The following is a 20,205-nucleotide window of genomic DNA, read 5'->3' on the forward strand; positions in this document are numbered from 1 at the left end:
CTCTCTCTCTGTCATGCAGGTACGAACATGCTGCATCACCTACATCTCCATGGTTACTGATATCAGTCAAATGGCTAGTCTTTTATAGAAGAGCTGTAGATGAACACTGCCAATATACTGGACTGCAAGGGGCACCATATAAGCCAAAACCAGCTATCACCAGTGCTGGAAACACATTCCAGCATAAGTCACTGAATAGCACACAGAAGCAAACTGATTCTTCCCCATCCCTAGCCTGAAGCATCGAAGCCAATTTCAGAGCCCAAATTAAGACAGACAAATCTCCAAGTGCGTGCTCTGTATGGTTTGTACTATAGTAAAGGCAGAAAGTCACTATGGCAGTTGGCAGCAGATTCTCCAGTTCTTCTGTCAATGGACACACACATGGGATTCAGTGGGAAATCGAGCTGTATCACTATATTGAATAAATGAGAACATGATTCAAATGTGCTGACGTATTTAACGCTAGTGGGCATTTTTCCAGACAGGGAATTGAGCAGTGACAATCACTTCCTAGTGAGGAAGTTTCTCTGATCAAAGGATCACAGTTGATGTCTAGCCAATATATAGTGTGGCTTCCAGAAGCCATAGGTTAACCTTTGGAGGCAAAAACATAAGCAGAAATTTAGTATCAAGTGCACATCAGACTCCAATGGGTCAGCAACTCACTACCACGATAAACTATCATGCATTGGTTATGCTCTCCCCTCCAGACACACATGTATCTAATTCATTTTTTCTTTGAAATGTCTTGACAGAAATCTGTGTCTTGTCAAATGAGCAAATGGCCTCACCATGGGACAAACATCTCAGCTGCAGATGAAATGAAGTGTCTGTTTCCATAATGGAAAATACACACTGCAATGATTAGGACTTTCCATGGGTCCCCTTAATTTTAGGGCCGCCTCCCCTGAAGGTAAAGATATATTCTAGAAAGAAGGTTGTCACTAGAATTTCAATGAACTGTAAGGTAGTTTGTCCAGGGTGATAGTCTAGTTTTGGGTCTAGCCACTCTCCCAGTTAATTAGGGTTTAGGGCAGCTCATTTTGTAGGATGATTTTATTTTTAGCAGGTTGGTCATCACATATGACTCAACCTTGGCAGCAACAACCAAAACTACTTCCTGGTTGTGATGTGCCCCTTGGGCACTGAGAACATTAACTCGTTAAGTTTACTGCAGAGTGAAACCCAATGATACACACTCCCGGCAGGGGAAAGGAACAGGAGAAATAAATTGCTCCCCATTAATCAACAGGAAACCACTTGTCACATCCTGCTAATCAGAGGACATTATTTTTACCCCTGCTACCTCCTGCTTCCCAACCAATTAACATCCCATATCACATGGTTACTGCCAATTTCATGCACTTAGTTTTGCTGATAATCTTGTGTGAAACCTTATCAAATGCTTTTTAGTGCAGTGGTTCTCAAACTGAGGTTTGCAGACACACAGGAGTCTGCACAGGCTTTCCAGAGGCCTGCGAAATAATGTAAAAGTCAAGCTGGGAGCAGGAGCAGAGTACGGCCAGAAGGGGTCCATAATTACTAATCCATTTGAAAAAAGGGGTGCTTCAACCAAAAAAAGTTAAAAATTGCCAAATCCATATAGACAGCAACAGTTGACATCTTGTTAATGACATTCTCAAAGAAATGTAACTAAATTAGTCAGAAATGACTGTCCATTGCAAATCCATGCTGACTGAGCATTTGAATAAATAAGAGTTCATCATTACATTTCCAATGATCAATTCCACATCTTCCCCATATCTGACAATAAATACAAAGCTATCCAGATTGTAGCAAATGTCAGTAGTTATGATGGACTGCTCAGGAGGAAAACAAGTTCCAGGCCATCTACAACAATGTGTTACCAATATATGGGGACTGTAGCACTTAGAGACCCCTTTGTAGGTTAAATGCCCCTAGGATGACTCACTGAAGGAGCATTCCTACATATAGGGAAATGCAATCCATGCTGCCCTGGTGAGAAGAAGTTACCCTCCTCAACCAGGACAGGTCAGGACTTCCCAGAAACATCAGTCTCATCATATGGAACATCAAACAGGCACGGTCCAATTTCATGGGCTCCAGTACCTCTACTACATAGTTTGTGACTATACTTCATAATGGGGATCTGAGCAGTAGAGTATAGGTCCATAGAAGGAATCACAGCCAAACAATCACAAAACATATAAACACACAGAAGTGATTGTTGCTAATGAACAGCAAAATTAGAGATAAATTTCACCCCTCACCCCACCAAATCACAGTTCTCATACAGCCATGTTCCTATCATTCTTATTCTCATCTACTGCACAGAGGTTTGACTTGTTAGCACATGAAATACAGACAGGATTGAGACAGAAAAATCAGTGTAATGGGACACTTGAGGCCCACTGGACAGCAGAGGCGTGCAGGATGGGGGCCAGGGGGGAGGAGGAGGAGGACAACAAATTAGAAGAGCCACAAAATTCAGTAAATCCACAAATGAATTCAAATGGGATCAATCCATGTGACAATTTCATGGCCCAAATCAGTTTCCCTTTAACAGCACTGCTTGTAGAACAGGCTTCGTGACTACTGTTATTTGTGATCTGTTATTTGAAAGTCAGAGATTGTATGATGTCAATACCTTCTGGTGTGTAATGGGTAAAACAATCTGTGGGAGGAGTGCTTAATTAGCAACTAAAATGAACTGTTCCCATCAAGTTCTCTCTGGGTTTGACATTATCAGGGGATTCCCAGAATCCACATGCCCTACCCCCACACCATCCCCAGCTATTTCAGTGGGTACCTTTTACCACCTCCCCTCAGAGTCTCCATTTGGAACTGCTTTTTCACATGTATATGCGCATTTAAAGGCACACAGACAGATAAATATAAAATGAAATAAAGGCCTTTACTAAAATAATAAATATAGTTAGACATCTTAAGATTATAGTTCCTCTTCACAGAAGATGGCAGAGACATTAACTATCTTCCTGCCACTCAGGCAGCATCTAGGCAAAGCATTTGATTAGGTCAAGATACAGGACTTCACACATGGTTACCAAGGGGAGGCAACAAGGTAGAAAGCTGAGATGACAACAAAACTGGGGAGAAAATTTCTGGACATTAAAAATATGGTCAGAGTGTATTCTTCTTGACAAGTTTAACAGCTGCTTTCACTGAGTGGCATGAATGGCAGATTTGAGAGTTGTGTTGAAAAGCAAAGGCTCATGGCAAACATCTCATTAGTCCATGATTATCTTCTACTGGTCCTTCATGTCACTCCTGTCCTTTACAATAACCTCTTGTGGGGCTGTAGTGGGGCTGACCTCCTCTGCCACCACCTTGCTAATGCCCAACAGGAGAAAGTTGTGCATTGTGGAACAGGCAGCAACAATCCTAGAAACTCATTAGACCATATTGAATGGCAGCTTCAATTGTTACATCAACATTGCAAAGTGCACACTTAAAATTCCTGTGGAAACATTAACATTAAACAGTCAAGTCTGTTATATACTATAAATTTTCCAGTCCAATAGTAAGTATATGTATAACACGAGGAGAACATTTCCTAATGTTTACAGGCTCATTTTGAAGGCATTTCTAATTTGATGGACAAGGTAATGTTAAAAAAAAACAATATTTTACATGAACTTCACAGAAGAATTTTGTTTATAATAATCAGTAATTTCAGAATTTTATCTCCAAATTTGAAACACAAACTTTCTTCAATTCTTGCCAACCCAGACCTTTTCCGTTAAAACAAGTCATCTGATAAGCACGCATATCATCTTATATCCAAGCATCTGGAGACAGGCTGGAGTCAGAGGGTCAGCACTGTCATCTTCAAAATTGTCATCCTCACTTATTTTGACTCGGGTCAGCTCAAAACTTCAACGGAGGTTCTGGGTCACTGGATCCCAATCTCTAGCAACAAAAGTCATGGCATCTAGCAAATTAGTAATCAGTCGTGGCTTCATAAGCAGCTATTATTTTTAAAATGCTAACCAGAAACAGAAGAGTGATCTCTAACAGCCAATTCTAAATAACTGCCTCTCGTAGGAAGCCCCATCCTTTAAGACAGAATAAGCAAGAGTAAACAATCTGGTCATGTCAATCTATGGTCATTAAAACTTGCACACAATGAAAACTTCTGAATTTTTATATTTTTGTTACATTATTGGTCTGTTGTTAATCAGGATCTCAAACCTGCTTAAAATCACATCAATTATGACCGAATCAGATTCTCAAATATGCACAAAGCACAGTTAAAACATGCTTCCAGTGTAAAATGTGGATTATAACATGATGCAAACATAAGTGCATTTCACTTCAACTGGTATCCTAGGAAATTAGAGGTGATTATAGCCATGGCTGCAGATCAGGGATCCTCAGAATTTACCCTGAGACATGGTTTTGAGGTCAAGCACTGGTGGACTACCTTAAAAATTAAGGCAGCATAGAAATTTCCAAGGAAACATTTACTTGCATCACTATGCAATGGAACTTGTAGGACTACCATGGTACAACTGATAATTGCAGAACTTCAGGGAGTTCAGGCACACACATCCTCCTGTTGGTTGCTCAAGGGGAAAAGAGATGCATTTTAACTGATTTGCTCAGGGTTCTTTCTTTCAATGCTCTCGCCTTCAAAACTGCCAACATCAATCCTCTGCACAAAAAACTAAACCTTGACCCCACTATCCTTGCAAACTATTGCCCCATCGTTAACCTCCCTTTCTGGGAATTCCATGCTTGAGTTTCTCCAATCAGGTTTCCATCCCACCCCAGTGCCAAACAGCTCTTATTAAAGTCACAAATGGCATCCTTTGTGACTGTGGCAAAAGCAAACTATTCCTCCCCGATCTGTCTGCACCCTTTAAAACAGTTAACACCTCTAATGCCTCTCCACCACCACCACGTAGAGTGGGACTGCTTTCTTCTGGTTCCATTCTTATCTAATTGTAGCCAAAGTATCATCTGCATTGGCTTCTCTTCCTGTTCCTACACCGTTACCTCTAGCATCCCCCAAGGATCCATTCTTGGCCCCCTCCTCTTTCTCAACCGCATGCTGCCCCTAAGTGATACCACTGAAAACAGGGTATTAGTTCTCACTCCTTCACTGTCTTTACATTATCAGGGCTGCTCAAAGATCCAGCATTCGATGAGTAGTCTGATTAAATATTGGAGATACCAAAGACGCTATTCTCAGTCCCTAGTACAGACTGCTGTATCTTCCATCTTTGAAGGAAGAGGAACAACACACAAATGTTACATGTGTCAGGTTCAATTATCAGTCAATTCATGCACATCACTGGGATGCATTGACCTCCACTCATACAAAGAGCAGGGAAACTGTAATGAGAATTATGGTGCATTCTACCAGCCAATTCCACCATAGCCTTGGTACTGCCAATGGCTGCAAATACCACAACTGCACTTGGGCTTTTATCTATTGAGCTTATTTCAGGTTGTGACTGGAGACATCACCAATATTGATCCAAGCAGTTTTGGGCTAATTTGTGGAGGAAGTCACCTTGTTTGTGCATCACAGAAACAACTTGCACCTATTCAACACTTAACATAATAAAACATCCCAATGGGCTTCACAGCCACTGACTGAATCCCTCTCCCTGGCAACTGTCAAGAGGCTGAAACAGGTTCTTTGCAACCTCTGTCATGTCTGTACCAGAGGAGCTTCTGGCCACATGTGCACCATCACTAAGACTTATTTCTATTACCGTAATATCACCCAACTCCATCCATCTCAGCTCCTCTGCTGCTGAAACTCTCATCCAGACCTTGCCACTTCTAAATTTGACTATTCCAATGCACTCCTGGCTGGCTCTCACATTCTATCCTTTGTGAACTTGGTCATCCAAAACTCTGCTCCCTATGTCCTTCCTTGCACCATACCCTGTTCATCATCACCCCTGTGCTCACTGACCTACATTGGCTCATAAGCAAGCAACACCTTCTGTGTCTCATCCCTCTATCACTAATCTCCTCCAGCTCCATGCCCCTCAGATATCTATGCTCATCTAATTCTAGCCTCTTGAGAATCCTAATTTTAATTATTCCACCATTCGTGACTATCCCTTCAACTGTCAAGGGTCTAAACTCTAGAATTCCATCCATAAAACACACATCTCTTTCTACTGTTAACATCCTCTTCAAAACCTGTCTGACAGCTGTCCTAATAAGGCCTTATGTGGTTTAGTGTCAAATTTTGCTTTATAATACTCCTGTAAGCCCATTGGGGTGTTTTATTACATCAAAAGTGTTGTAAAGACAAACGTGTTATTGTGATGCATGGACAAGATGACTTTCTTCACACATCAGCCCAAAGCTGCTTGGATCAATATTGATGTCCCCAGTAACAACCTAAAATAAGCCCAATGGATAAAAGCCCAAGTGCAGTTGTATTTGCAGCCATTGGCAATATCAAGGCTATGGTGGAATTCCACAGCTTTCTTGCTCTTTGTACGAGTACGAAAAACGTGTTCTACCCATTCCATTTGCTTAAACAAAGCATATGGACTAGCTATTTCATAGCTAGACAGAAGGCAATGACTCCAAAGCATAATGAATTGTTATGGATTACAGAATTATGCTAATATCTCTACAACACTTCCCAGTCCTGACCACATTTTTCTGCCAGCCTCGCTCCATTTATTTCTTCCTCACAAACCTTCAATGATTAAAAACTGCCCAAGCTTCTACTTGACTAGAAGTAACGAAATTCTCTACCATATCCTTGGTTATTCATTATTCTGTAACTCCGTTCACAAGCATCAGCTTTGTTTACACATTAAAGCTTGTAGTGGTTGGAAAGGTCAGTCAGATGCTACTTAATAGTTTAAACCCTACTAAAAAAAAATCAAGGTTTACTGATGTAATATTCCTGAATTATGTTTTAAAATTTTAAGAAACTCCATTTTATTAACCCAGTTGCTACCTCATATTGACATGGTGGGCATTTTTGAACATGGGCTCCTGGTTGGTATTGAAATTCTAAGGTTCATTACTCCTGAAAGCTTTGACTGCGCTGGGATATCATCCCGCATGTGCCAGCAGCCCTCCAGTTCCTCACCCAAATGATTATTCCTCATGAGGGGCTAGCCTGGCTAGCTATTCTGCTTATAGCATCACTACTGACTCATTAACTATTCTCACCAGACAAGGTTTCCAGTAAGGTTCTCTAAATGCCAATCAGGAAGTAGCCCGGGCTGATTGAACACAGAGGCCAACTGAATTGTCCCAACTACTGACTCAACAAGTCAAAAGAACTTGGAGCCTGCTGAGACATTACGCCATAGTACTCTGCAAGGCAATATGTTTACCAGCAGCCACTGGCAGTTTTAACATTTTTAATTTTAAAAATTTTATAAATATACTGTAACAGATTCAGCTCAGGCTAAAATTCTAGTGGTTCCTTCAACTAACAAGGCCTTGGTTAGGCTGCATTTGTCATCTCCAACTCAGTTCTTACCTATGACCAACGGCTTTCATGTCTGGTTGCACTGAACTTAAAACTTCAATCCTTACCTATGAAAAAGGTGCTGGGGGCCGATTGATCTGCAAAATGTGTCTCTAGCACACTGGTCGTCTTAGGGTCAAGTCTGAGCCAGAGAGCCACACCCAGAACCACTCCACCTGCAAGCTGAAGAAAGAAAAAGAAAAACATTAAACACTTGGATTTCCCTCACCACAGACTTTCATTGATATTTTCTCTGAATCCAATCTGATTTTTTTTTCTTTTATTCTTTCATTCAGTGCATTATTTTCATCATTATTCAACCAACACCAGCATGGCTGGTGCTGCTACGAGCTTCCCTCGTTTGCCATCCTACATGATCTTCCTTCTCCTAGCAAGCTCCTTCTTTCCTAGAACTTTAAAATCGTGGGGCTCATCAGTGCTCTCAGTCCTCCCTTCCTTCCTACAATCCACCAGTTTTTTTGAACCGAAGCTTGGTTATCAACTAATTTCAGATTTATCTTAGCTTTTCTCTACTACTTGTAGCAACTTTCATGGCATCATGTATAATAGGCTGATGTTCAGCTGGATAAAGACAATTCTCCATAATAAAGGGAGGACAGCTGGCTAGACAGAGACAAGCTTCAATGTGCAATAAGATGTGACTGACATCCTCACAACAGCAGTTTATCCAATTGCTGCAGTTAAATCGAAGATACCAAACTATAGATAATGGCGTGCACCTCTCTCAGTACCCAAACTACAAAACCTTCCATTTTCGAATTAAATTTATGATCCACAATTTAAGAAAAAGCTCAGATCAGTAAGTTAGAACATAAGAAATAGGAGCAGAAGTATGCCATTTGGCCCCTCAAGCCTGCCCCGCCATTCAATAAGATCATGGCTGATCTGCCCCAGGCCTCAACTCCTCTTTTGTGCCAACTCCTCATAGCCCTCAACTCCCTGATATTTCAAAAATCTATCTACCTTCTCTTCAAATACTTTGTGATCTAGCCTCCACAGCTCTGTTGTGGAGGTTGCTCTTGATCTTGTTGATCTGTTGCCTGAACAATGTTGCATTTATCACTGTCATGACAGATCTGCAGAAACTCATCTACAGATACTCTGCAATTGAGGATCATATACCATAACTGAGTAAGGAGGCCAACTTGAAAGAAAGATTTGAAAACTGTTTCCATGGTAGCTCCAAGACAATCTCACCCCTGAACAGAATGCATGAAAAGGGTGTGGTCCAGTGGGCGATCTCTCTCAAATCTAACTGTTTCCATTGCAACTTAGTGTACCCCTCTCTATTTCACCAATATCTTACTCTAGTGGCTACTCTTCTGAACTTTCCTTTTATTTCCTCTCAGCGCCAAATTATGCCATCTGGCATGCTCCTTATCCGTTCCAACACTGAAATCAAATAAAATGCACTGTACTCCATCAATAGGCAAAACTATGGAACTCACCTCCCATAAGTCGTCTCTTCCAATCTACACACTTACAACTCAAGCTTGACATTTCCTAATCACTACTTTTTAATTTACCTCAACCTCACTACAGTCTCGCTGCTGTACTGCATTATGAGCCACGGCTCTTTACCTGGGTTGAAAAAAGACACCCAGCACAATTGAAATATACTCCACATTCCCCAGTGTAAGAGGGAAAGCAATCAATCAGGTTGCAAAACATTTATGAAACTCAACCATAGCTGGGGACCAGGATTAACAGTTTATTTCCAAATTAGTAGAGCATGGGGTGCATGAAGGGCAATGACTGTGCTCATTAGGAAATATCAGATCAGTTACAGAGCACACCAGACAGTACTTGCAGTCTGGGTGTAAATGCCAAAACAACGCCAGTATGTTCCAAAGTAACATTTCTTTTAAAACTGAATCTCACCATGAACGTGACTGAAGTTACCTCTAGTTCAGTTTTCACACATCCCTAGTTAGCTGGGGGAGGTGACAATCAACCTATCAGTTTGGAGTAAATTTGGATCAAAGTCAGTCAACGACGTCGCCACACAATCCATTGAAAAGCCCCTACTACACCCATATATCACAGGTTGATAGCGCAGGAAGTCTGCAACTTAATTAAATTAGAAATGCCAACTTTGGAAAGGCAAAACTCTTGCACGAGTGTTAATTTTTTCCCAACAAATTTCCTGCCAAATTTATGAGGTAAATGAACGAGGAAGAGGGGAGAAATAAATTTACTACAATATTTGAAGTTTTATGCTGTAAACTCTGGCCCATAGAGAACTAAGCCAAAACTATTCTAAACATGTCGCAGAGAGACGACTTTAATTTTGTTGCTTCTGGCTACATTTGAACGCCAGACTCAGGAGTGAAAAGACCCAGAGACCAGAGCAATCAGTGAATTAGAAGAGCCTAGATGCCAACCTATAAAGTAGAAAAGTTGCCAGATTCTTTAAAAAGCTGCCGACTCAAGGACAGCCCTTACTACACATGAAGACTCGGTTAAGATTTAAGCTGCAGGTCCACCCAAAATGTCTTCACTATCAGAGGAAGCAATTGATCTTGAAAGTCTGAAAGGGGGTTGTGGGGAACCAAACACTGAAGGCATAACGTTTGTAGCATATTTTTAAAGGGAAGAGGGGTCTAGTAATAAGGGTGCTCCAGGGAATGCTCCCTGGAAAAGATTCATCAACAAACATTCTGGTTCACTGAACGAAGTTGCAGGGTGGGTGGGTGCAGATGGGTTGGGATTCCAGTGGAACATTGGAAACAGTAAGGTTGAAATAGAACTTGAGGGTTCTCACGCTGGTTCAATTGATAAAGTGAATGCTCAGTGTGGTTTTGAGCTAAATAGTACAGAGGGGCAGGCTTGGGATTCAATTCTTAATCTCAGCTAGAACAGCGTGAACCATTAAAAACACAAGTCAGCCTCCAAATCTCCACTCACATTTAGAATGACAGTAATCATGAAAACATAAGCTTGCAAGAGTTATGAAACAATGCTGGAAGTACTCAGCAGGTCAGGCAGGATCTGTGGAGTGAAACAGTTAACGTTTCAGATCGAGGTGGCCTTTCATCTGATGAGAGGTCACTCAACCTGAAACATTAACTGTGTTTCTCTGCACTGACGCTGCCTGAGCTGCTCAGTATTTCCAGCATTTTTGTTTTTATTTCAGATTTCCATCATCCACAGTATTTTGATTTTGCATTAGTCTACAAGAGTTGGCAGCTTGAGGAAGTAGGGTGCAAATGGAAGCAGAAAAATAACTTTGAAAGTGATCAAATCCACAGATACGCCTGGGTGTCAAGAATGCTTTCACAGGATGGTTAAAAGGTGTTAACCACACCATTCCAAATACACATCTACAGCAGGGGTCCTCCCCCAGCCCTGCACAGGAATCCTGGGCCAACATCTACAGTTGCCGACGTTTGCCGAATTCTTCCAACAGGGAGGGTTCAGCTAACTGTGGAACATATTAGGCCTGACCACGTTGGCCAGGTCAGGAGATCACTGGGATATCACAAATCTTATTTGTTTCATTCTGGACTCTGGTATAGGTATTATTCATTATGTATTAAAAAACAGATAAGGGATTCAGAAAGTGAGGGGAAATTGAAAGAATGGCTTCCCACATGTTTCCTTCCACAATGAAAGATTCTCTTGGCCCCTTGGCTGCATTATCATCTATAAATCCTGCACTTCCTTTACTGCCTGTGCTTACAGAGACTATAAATAGCTTCTCAGGAGGGAGAGAAACGCTTGCTTTACCGGAAATTACTTACTGTTTGTTACAGAAAAACTTGTTTTGAAAACTGGAGCCTGGTTAAGCAGCCCATAGGCTAACGGATGTACTGTTTGCCAAAACAATACTTGGATCATTTGACTCCTACCCTGGGAAAACAACGGGTTGGGGGGTGGGGAAAGAGGAAAATAAAACACTAGTCCAAACATGCTCCTCTAGCAGAGACCCCCTCTCACACTGTAGCCACTAGGATTTCACTAGGATAGATGTGTCAGCCTTGGCTCAGTTGGTAGCACTCTCATGTCCAAGTCAGAAGCTTGTGGGGTCAACTTCACCTTCCTATACTATTCCCATATCCCTTGATTCCCTTTGTATCCATGAAAACTATTCATCTCTGTCTTGAACATATTCAACAACTGAGCATCCACCATTTAGAGAATTGCAAATGTTCACAACCCTTTCTTTACTTGAACAAATTTATCATCTCAGTCTTATGTGGCCGACCCCTTACCCATAAGGCAGAGGGGCAGAAGTAACCCATTCAGCCCATCGAGTCTGCTCCACCATTCAATGAGATAATGGCTGATCTGATAATCCTCAACTCCACTTTCCTGCCTTTTCCCCATAACCCTTGATTCCCTTACTGATTAAAAATCTATCTCAGCCTTGAATATACTTAACAACCCAGCCTCTACAGCCAATTCCACAGATTCACTCCCCTGATCCTAAATTGTAGACTCTCCAGCCAGGGGAAACAACCTCTCAGCATCTACCCTGTCAAGCCCCTTAAGATCTTTTTCTGTATCAATGAGATCACCTCTTATTCTAAACTCTAGGGAATATAGGCCTAGTCTATTCATTGGACAATCCTCACATCCCAGGAATCATTAGTGAAATTACACTACACTTCCACTAAGGCAAGTATATCTTTCCTAAGGTAAGGAAACCAAAACTGCTCACAGTACTCCAAGTGTGTTCTCACCAAGGTCCTACATAATAGTTAAGACTCCATTACGCTTATTCTTTAATCCTTTTGTGATAAAAGCTAACATACTATTTGCTTTCATAATTGCTTGCTGTACCTGCATGTTAACTTTGTGATGTGTACAAAACACCAGGTCTCTCTGACTGCAATTTCCTAGTCTCTCACCATTTAACATGTTTTTTCATCTTTCCTACCAAACTGTGCATTATATTGCATCTGCCACATTCTTGTCTACTCACTTCATCTGTCTTTTTCCCTTTGGAAGCCTATTTGCATCCTCCTCCCAACTCACTTTCCTACCCAACTTTATCTCATCAGAAAACTTATATTTGGACATGTAGATCAATGGCCTGAATATTGCAGTCCCAATAGCGGCAAACACAGAAGTTCATGGTTATTAAAGCTGGCAACGGCACTGCAACTTTTCGGGGAGCCCAAACCTGCAAGTTTCAGCATGTCGAACGGGTTCTGGAACTGATGGTTTCACTGGGACCTGTCAGTCAGGAACTTGGGTTGATTGCCCAGAACTTACACAACTTTTTACGTAATTATTATTTTGGGGAGCTAGGAACAATCCCTTTAAACCAACAGCTCCTCTCACCCTTGGCTCTGCTCCTCAGGCAACTCCAGCTCTCCTTGCTGCACCCCACACCACACCCTTCGATTCCTTAATCCTGCCAATGTGGGAAACAGCAATGGAATGTCTTTTCCCCTCCAAGTGCTGTTTCTGGCATCAGTGGGATTGAGGGGGGCGGGGTGCTGCGGGAAAAGGGACAGCAGTGAGGGGTGGGTACTGGGTTGGGGAGAGGCTGTAATTAAAACTACAAATTAAAGATTACAAATAATCAAGAAAAACGTACCCATCATTGAGCTGAACCTCAAGGGGCATCTTCAGCTTGTAACTTAAAATGGGGTACGGCTTCACCAGCAATGTGCCTTATCACTGGGCCTCTCCACTTCTTTCACTGTTGGGCCCACACTGCAGCCAGGAGAGTAAGTTCCAGCTGCAGCCTATGGAAAAGGTAGAGGCATAGTTTTTCACATGGTCAGTGACGAATGCCTCTGCTTCGCCGCTGACCATAAGATCTGGGCCACTGACATAGATTCTAAATAGTCAAAACCCAAGAACTGATCCTTGTAGTACCCCACTAGCTACATTCTGCCAACCTGAAAATGACCATTTACCCCACCCTTTTTTTTGTCTGTTAATCAATCCTTAATCCATGTCAATACATTACTCCCAACTCCTTCACAATCTTGTGTGGGGCATCTTATCAAATGCTTTTTGAAAATCCAATAACACTCCCTCCACTGGTTCCCCCTCACCTACCCTAATGGTTACAACCTCAAGAAAGTAAGATTTGTCAAACATGATTGTTGGAAGTGCCGTGTTACCATGCCACAAGGAGGAGTGGGCTGAAGAAGTCACCTGTCATGTAATATGTCCCATTCCAGACGACCATTAAAGAGGAAACGGTTCGGATACAGTTGAGATGCATTCCCACAAAAGGGGAAAAGCTACAGCTCCTTGAATAACAAAAGAGGTAGAGTAAGATGAAGCAGAGAAAAAAAGTATGACAGATGTCAGGTTGGTAATAAGAAGTGAGAACCACGCTAGAGAGAAATTTCAGAGGGAAACTGAAAAAGGAAAGAGAAGCAAAGAGAAAGCATTGGAGACCGCCAGATTATAAAAGGGAATCCAAAAGTGTCTATAAGCATATAAATAGTAAAAGAGTTGAAATAGGAGGGGAGGAGCCAATTAGGGGCCAAAAAGGGAATTGGCACATAGGGTCAGAGGACATAGCTAAGATATTAAATGAGTACTTGTCTCTTTACCAGGGCAAAGTCATAGTGAAAGATGAGGTAGTTGAGATACTGAATGGGCTAAAATTAATAGAGGAGGTTTGAGAGAGACTGGCTGTACTTAAAGTTGCTGAGGACCAGGTGAAATGCATCAGAGGATACTGAGGGAAGAAATTGCTGAGGTACTGTCCATAATCTTCCAATTCTCCTTAGATACAGGAGTGATGCCAGAGGACTGGAGAATTGCAAATGTTACACACATGTTCAAAAAATGGGAGTATGCATAAACTCAGCAAATACACAGTCAATCAGTTTAATCTCAGTAGTTTTAGAAACAATAATCCAGGACAAAGTTAACAATCGTTTGGATAAGTATGGACTAATTAAGGAAATCCAACATGGGTTTGATAAAAGCAAATTGTGTTTAATTTGACTGGGTTTTCTGATGAGGTAGCAGAGGGTTGACATGGCATATTACAGACTCCCAAAAGTTGTCTGATAAATCGCCATATTACAGACTTGCCAGCAAAGTTGAAGCCTACAGAATAAAAGACAGTGGCATGGAAGTATAGATGCTATATTGGCTGAGTGACAAGGAACAGAATAGGGCTGAACGGTTGCTTTTTGAACTGGAGGTAGATACACAGTCCCTAGACTTGAATGTACAAAGCACAATTTTGAAATTTGAAAATGACAAAACTTGGAAGGATTTTGAACTGAGAGGACAAAGATAGACATATAATGGCTGGACACACAGAAGAAATTTAATGCAGAAGTGCGAAGTAATATATTTTGGTAGGAAGAACAAGGAGAGGCAATATAAAATAAAGCATACAAATCTAAGGCAAGTGAAGAAACAGAGACACCTGGGGATATATGTGCACAAATCAATGGTAGTGTCATGAAAGGGTGAGAAAGTGGTTAAAAAGGCATTCAAGATCCTGGGCTTTATAAATAGTGGCTTAGAGCACAAAAGCAAGGAAGTTATCATGAACTTTTACAAAACAATGGTTGGGCCTCAACAGGAGTATCGCATCCAATTCTGTTCAACGCACTTGAAAGATGCGAAGTTTTAGAGGTGGCCGAAATGATTTGCAAAATGGTTCCAGGGACGAGGGACTTCAGTATTGTGGCAAGTTTAGAGAAGTTCTGGTCGCTCTCCTGAGAGAAGGTGATTTGATAGAAATGTTCAAAATCATGTGGGGTCTAGACAGAGGAGAATCCATCTCCATTGACAGAAGGGTTGAGAACTAGAGGACATCTATTTAAGGTGATCGGCAGAAGAACATGAGGGTTTCTCTTTTTAACACGAGTGGTTTCAATCTGAAAAGCATCGAACGTGACTGAGGCAGATTCAATCATGGCTTCCAAAACAGAAGAGGATAAGCATCCGAGCAGAAATATTTGCAGGGCTATGGGGAAAAGACAGGGCAAGTGGGAGAAGCAGAGTTGCTCTAGCAGATAGCCAGCACAGACAAGGCAGCTTCCTGTGGTGCAACAACTCTATAATCACTCGGACTCAGCCTCCAACAATTCCGTTGAAAGGCAACACAAGTTTGAAGAACAGCACCTCATTGTTCCAGCCTTCTGGACTCAGTTTAATCCTTGCCAATCGCCCCCTGCCTCCAGGCTTGCCAATCGCCCCCTGCCTCCAGGCTTGCCAATCGCCCCCTGCCTCCAGGCTTGCCAATCGCCCCCTGCCTCCAGGCTTGCCAATCGCCCCCTGCCTCCAGGCTTGCCAATCGCCCCCTGCCTCCAGGCTTGCCAATCGCCCCCTGCCTCCAGGCTTGCCAATCGCCCCCTGCCTCCAGGCTTGCCAATCGCCCCCTGCCTCCAGGCTTGCTGATGGCAGCTGGTGATGATTTTGCTACTTCCAATTTCTCTCCCCTCTGGACCCATCTTTTGTTTCTATATTTATCCCATTACCATCTGCTTCTGCCTTGTATCATCATTCCTTTTGTCACAATCTCTTCAGCCTTGCACCCTGCCACAGACCATTTGGTCTCTTCCAACACCGCACACCCCCCAACTTTCCTTACTTCTGTACTTGTTTAATCTGTTAACATGTCTATATTCTTCCAGTTCTGAAGAAAGATCATTGACTTGAGGCACCAAGTTTGATCTCTCTCTACAGATGTTGTCTGAGCTGCTCAGTATTTCCACTATTCTATTTTTATTACCTGGTTTAGAAAGAATGCTATATCAAATGAAGGAAAATCCTACTGGTTCTGTCAGAGGGAAGTTTCCTCATAGCTTGTTATTAGTCAAACTAGGCACCAGCCCAGGCTCTTCACCGATGCTGATCTGGGGCAGAGGAGTCACTACAATTGGTTTATTTCCACTGAGCTGTCGAGTGACTCCTACATGCGTGAATGGGACTTGCCGTGTCAGTGGTTCCCTTCTCATTTGCCTCCCCCACTCAGTCACAGCTCGTCAATGTTCACTCTATGCTCAAACTCTACTTTAAATTTAGCTTTACCACCATCCTCACCCACCCACCCACCCCTCCAAGTGATTTGTGTAACTATATCATTTCCTAGAGGTTCCGCTTTTTCAACTTCTCCTTTGTTACTTTAGTATGTGTTTTCCCAATCTGCCCATTTTGAACGGAACAGGAGTCTCATATACCTGCATGAATTGAGTTTAGACAGTCTAACCGCAGTTCCCAAAGCATGAGCCCAATTGAACAACAAGCTTGGCTTGGTTATAGAAGACAGAGGGTAGCAGTGGAAGGGTGCTTTTCTGAATGGAGAGCTGTGACTATTGGTGTTCCACAGGGATCAGTGCTGGGACCTTTGCCGTTTGTAGTATACGTAAATGATTTGGAGGAAAATGTAACTGCGCTAATTAGTAAGTTTGCAGATGACACTAAGGTTGGAGGAGTTGCAGATAGTGAAGAGGATTGTCAAAGGATACAACGGGATATAGATCGGTTGGAGTCTTGGGTGGAGAAACGGCAGATGGCGTTTAATCTAGACAAATGCGAGGTAATGCATTTTGGAAGGTCTAATACAGGTAGGAATTATACGGTAAATGGCAGAACCCTTAAGTGCATCGACGGGCAGAGGGATCTGGGGGGAAAAGGAGGAGGAAGGGGAAAGGGGGCAGGGCCAGGCCAGGAGGAGGGGAGGCCAGGCCCGGCGGGGGGGGGGGGGGGGGCACGCGAGGAGGAGGAGGAAGGGGGGGCACAAGGAGGAGGAAGGGGGGGGGGCGCAAGGAGGAGGAAGGGGGGGGCGCAAGGAGGAGGAAGGGGGGGGCGCAAGGAGGAGGAAGGGGGGGCGCAAGGAGGAGGAAGGGGGGGGCGCAAGGAGGAGGAAGGGTGGGCGCAAGGAGGAGGAAGGGGGGGGCGCAAGGAGGAGGAAGGGGGGGCGCAAGGAGGAGGAAGGGGGGGGCGCAAGGAGGAGGAAGGGGGGGCGCAAGGAGGAGGAAGGGGGGGGCGCAAGGAGGAGGAAGGGGGGGGCGCAAGGAGGAGGAAGGGGGGGGCGCAAGGAGGAGGAAGGGGGGGGCGCAAGGAGGAGGAAGGGGGGGGCGCAAGGAGGAGGAAGGGGGGGCGCAAGGAGGAGGAAGGGGGGGGCGCAAGGAGGAGGAAGGGGGGGGCGCAAGGAGGAGGAAGGGGGGGCGCAAGGAGGAGGAAGGGGGGGGCGCAAGGAGGAGGTAGGGGGGGGCGCAAGGAGGAGGAAGGGGGGGGCGCAAGGAGGAGGAAGGGGGGGGCGCAAGGAGGAGGAAGGGGGGGGCGCAAGGAGGAGGAAGGGGGGGGCGCAAGGAGGAGGAAGGGGGGGGCGCAAGGAGGAGGAAGGGGGGGGCGCAAGGAGGAGGAAGGGGGGGGCGCAAGGAGGAGGAAGGGGGGGGCGCAAGGAGGAGGAAGGGGGGGGCGCAAGGAGGAGGAAGGGGGGGGCGCAAGGAGGAGGAAGGGGGGGGCGCAAGGAGGAGGAAGGGGGGGGCGCAAGGAGGAGGAAGGGGGGGCGCAAGGAGGAGGAAGGGGGGGGCGCAAGGAGGAGGAAGGGGGGGCGCAAGGAGGAGGAAGGGGGGGGCAAGGAGGAGGGAAGGGGGGGGGGCAAGGAGGAGGAAGGGGGGGGGCAAGGAGGAGGAAGGGGGGGGGCGCAAGGAGGAGGAGGGCCGGCGGTTTTGCGGGTGGTTTGCAGGACACGCTAACAGCCAGAGATTAACGTAAAGTGTGAACATCACTGGCTTCTCTTCGACTGCAGTTACCGCCTTGTATTGTCGAGAAGGGGAAACCACAGGGTGCAGATTGGGATGAGGGCTGAGTCGGAACCTCCCCTCCCCGCGCCCCCGGGGGCTCCCCGCTCGATGTAAAACTGCTCCGGGCGGTGTCTCCGCCCAATCTCGGTGCTGGAATCCCGGGTTGGATTTTGCCCCTCACACCTTCAATCTCTTTACCACTTACCCAGAAAAGGAAATTGAAGACGAACAGCAAATACTTGATGCATTTCATACAGCCTTCCACGCCCATGGCTCCGTTCAGTGTTCACACGCAGACCCTTCGCAAACAACAACTCGAAGCAGCTCGGCAGCTGGCGGTAACTGAGAGCAACTCCGGATCAGGACACGCCCTCCCGACAGGCGCAACCAATCACACCGCCTCGCAAGGCTCACAACGCACTGACACCACACAGCCAATCACTGCTTAGTTCGATCCACAGCCCCGCCCATACAAGCACAATTTGTCCAATCCCAGTAGACTCAGGGTTACCCTAATTAATTGCACCGCAGCCATCCTATCACATCAGAGCTCAACCAGCCAATAGTAACAGGGACCAATTACAGCCAGGCCCAGTCCTAGCCAATAGCAGCACGGTCCGAACAATCCTAAACAAAAACAAAAATAGCTGGAAAAACTCAGCAGGTCTGACAGCATCTGCGGAGAGGAACACAGTTAACGTTTCGAGTCCGTATGACTCTTCAACAGAACTAAGGAAATAGAGAAATGAGGTGAAATATAAACTGGTAGAGGGGGGTGGGACAGGTAGAGCTGGATGTGGAGGCAAAGAAGAGATTGCCAAAGATGTCATAGACAAATGGATAAAGGAGTGTTGACGGTGGTGATATTATCTAAGGAATGTGCTAATGGTGACATTAAGGGTAGAAAGCAGGACAAACAAGTGGCAGACGGCCCTAGTGGGGGTGGGGTGGGGTGAATGGATCGAAATGAGCAAAAAGGTGGAGATAAAACAATAGATGGAAATAAATTTTAAAATAGGTGGGAAAAGAAAAATATATATTTTCTTTAATTATTGGAAAAAGGGGGATCGGAAAGGCGTGGGGATGGAGGAGAGAGTTCATGATCTGAAGTTGTTGAACTCAATATTAAGTCCAGAAGGCTGTAAAGTGCCTAGTCGGAAGATGAGGTGCTGTTCCTCCAGTTTGCGTTGAGCTTCACTGGAACATTGCAGCAGGCCAAGGACAGACATGTGGGCATGAGAGCAGGGTGGTGTGTTGAAATGGCAAGCGACAGGGAGGTCTGGGTCATGCTTGCGGACAGACCGAAGGTGTTTCGAAAAGCAGTCACCCAGTCTGAGTTTGGTCTCTCCAATGTAGATGAGACACATTGGGAGCAGTGAATGCAGTAGACTAAATTGAGGGAAGTGCAAGTGAAGCGCTGCTTCACTTGAAAGGAGTGTTTGGGCCCTTGGACAGTGAGGAGAGGGGAAGTAAAGGGGCAGGTGTTGCACCTTCTGCGGTTGCATGGGAAGGTGCCGTGGGAGGGGGTTGAGGTGTAGGGGGTGATGGAGGAGCGGACCAGGGTGTCCCAGAGGGAACGATCCCTGCGGAAAGCCGCCGGAGGCGTGAAGGGAAGATGTGTTTGGCGGTGGCATCGTGCTGGAGTTGGCGGAAATGGCGGAGGATGATCCTTTGAATGCAGAGGCTGGTGGGGTGATAAGTGAGGACAAGGGGGACCCTATCATGGTTCTGGGAGGGAGAGGAAGGTGTGAGGGCGGATGCACGGGAGATGGGCCGGACACGGTTGAGGGCCCTATCAACCTCCATCGGTTGGAAACCTCGGTTAAGGAAGAAGGAAGACATGTCAGAGGAACTGTTCTGTCCTAGCATTGGCATGAAAGCAAAATATTACAGAGGCTGGAAATCTGAAATTAAAAACAAAAAATGCTGGAAAAACTCAGCAGGTCTGGCAGCATCTGTGGCCAGAGAAACAGAGTTAATGTTTTGATCCATATGATTCTTCAGAGCTCTGAGGAAGAGTCTCTT

At 44.7% G+C, this 20,205-nt stretch overlaps 1 protein-coding gene across 1 annotated transcript in view; it reads right to left on the bottom strand.

Moving 5' to 3' along the window:
* LOC144684778 (CD81 antigen-like) overlaps window positions 1–18,545 on the bottom strand; it is a 76,940-nt gene extending 58,395 nt beyond the window's left edge. The window contains exons 1-2 of the mRNA XM_078548987.1: window positions 18,386–18,545; window positions 7,537–7,651 (exon numbers count right to left, since the gene is read on the bottom strand). Of these exons, the coding sequence (XP_078405113.1) occupies window positions 7,537–7,651; window positions 18,386–18,451 (181 nt within the window). The 5' untranslated portion in view covers window positions 18,452–18,545. The remainder of the gene's footprint in view (window positions 1–7,536; window positions 7,652–18,385) is intronic.
* Between the last annotated feature and the right edge of the window lie 1,660 nt (window positions 18,546–20,205).

The sequence above is a fragment of the Cetorhinus maximus genome, chromosome 9 (genome assembly GCF_964194155.1).
Source record: "Cetorhinus maximus chromosome 9, sCetMax3.hap1.1, whole genome shotgun sequence".
Taxonomy (NCBI): domain Eukaryota; kingdom Metazoa; phylum Chordata; class Chondrichthyes; order Lamniformes; family Cetorhinidae; genus Cetorhinus; species Cetorhinus maximus.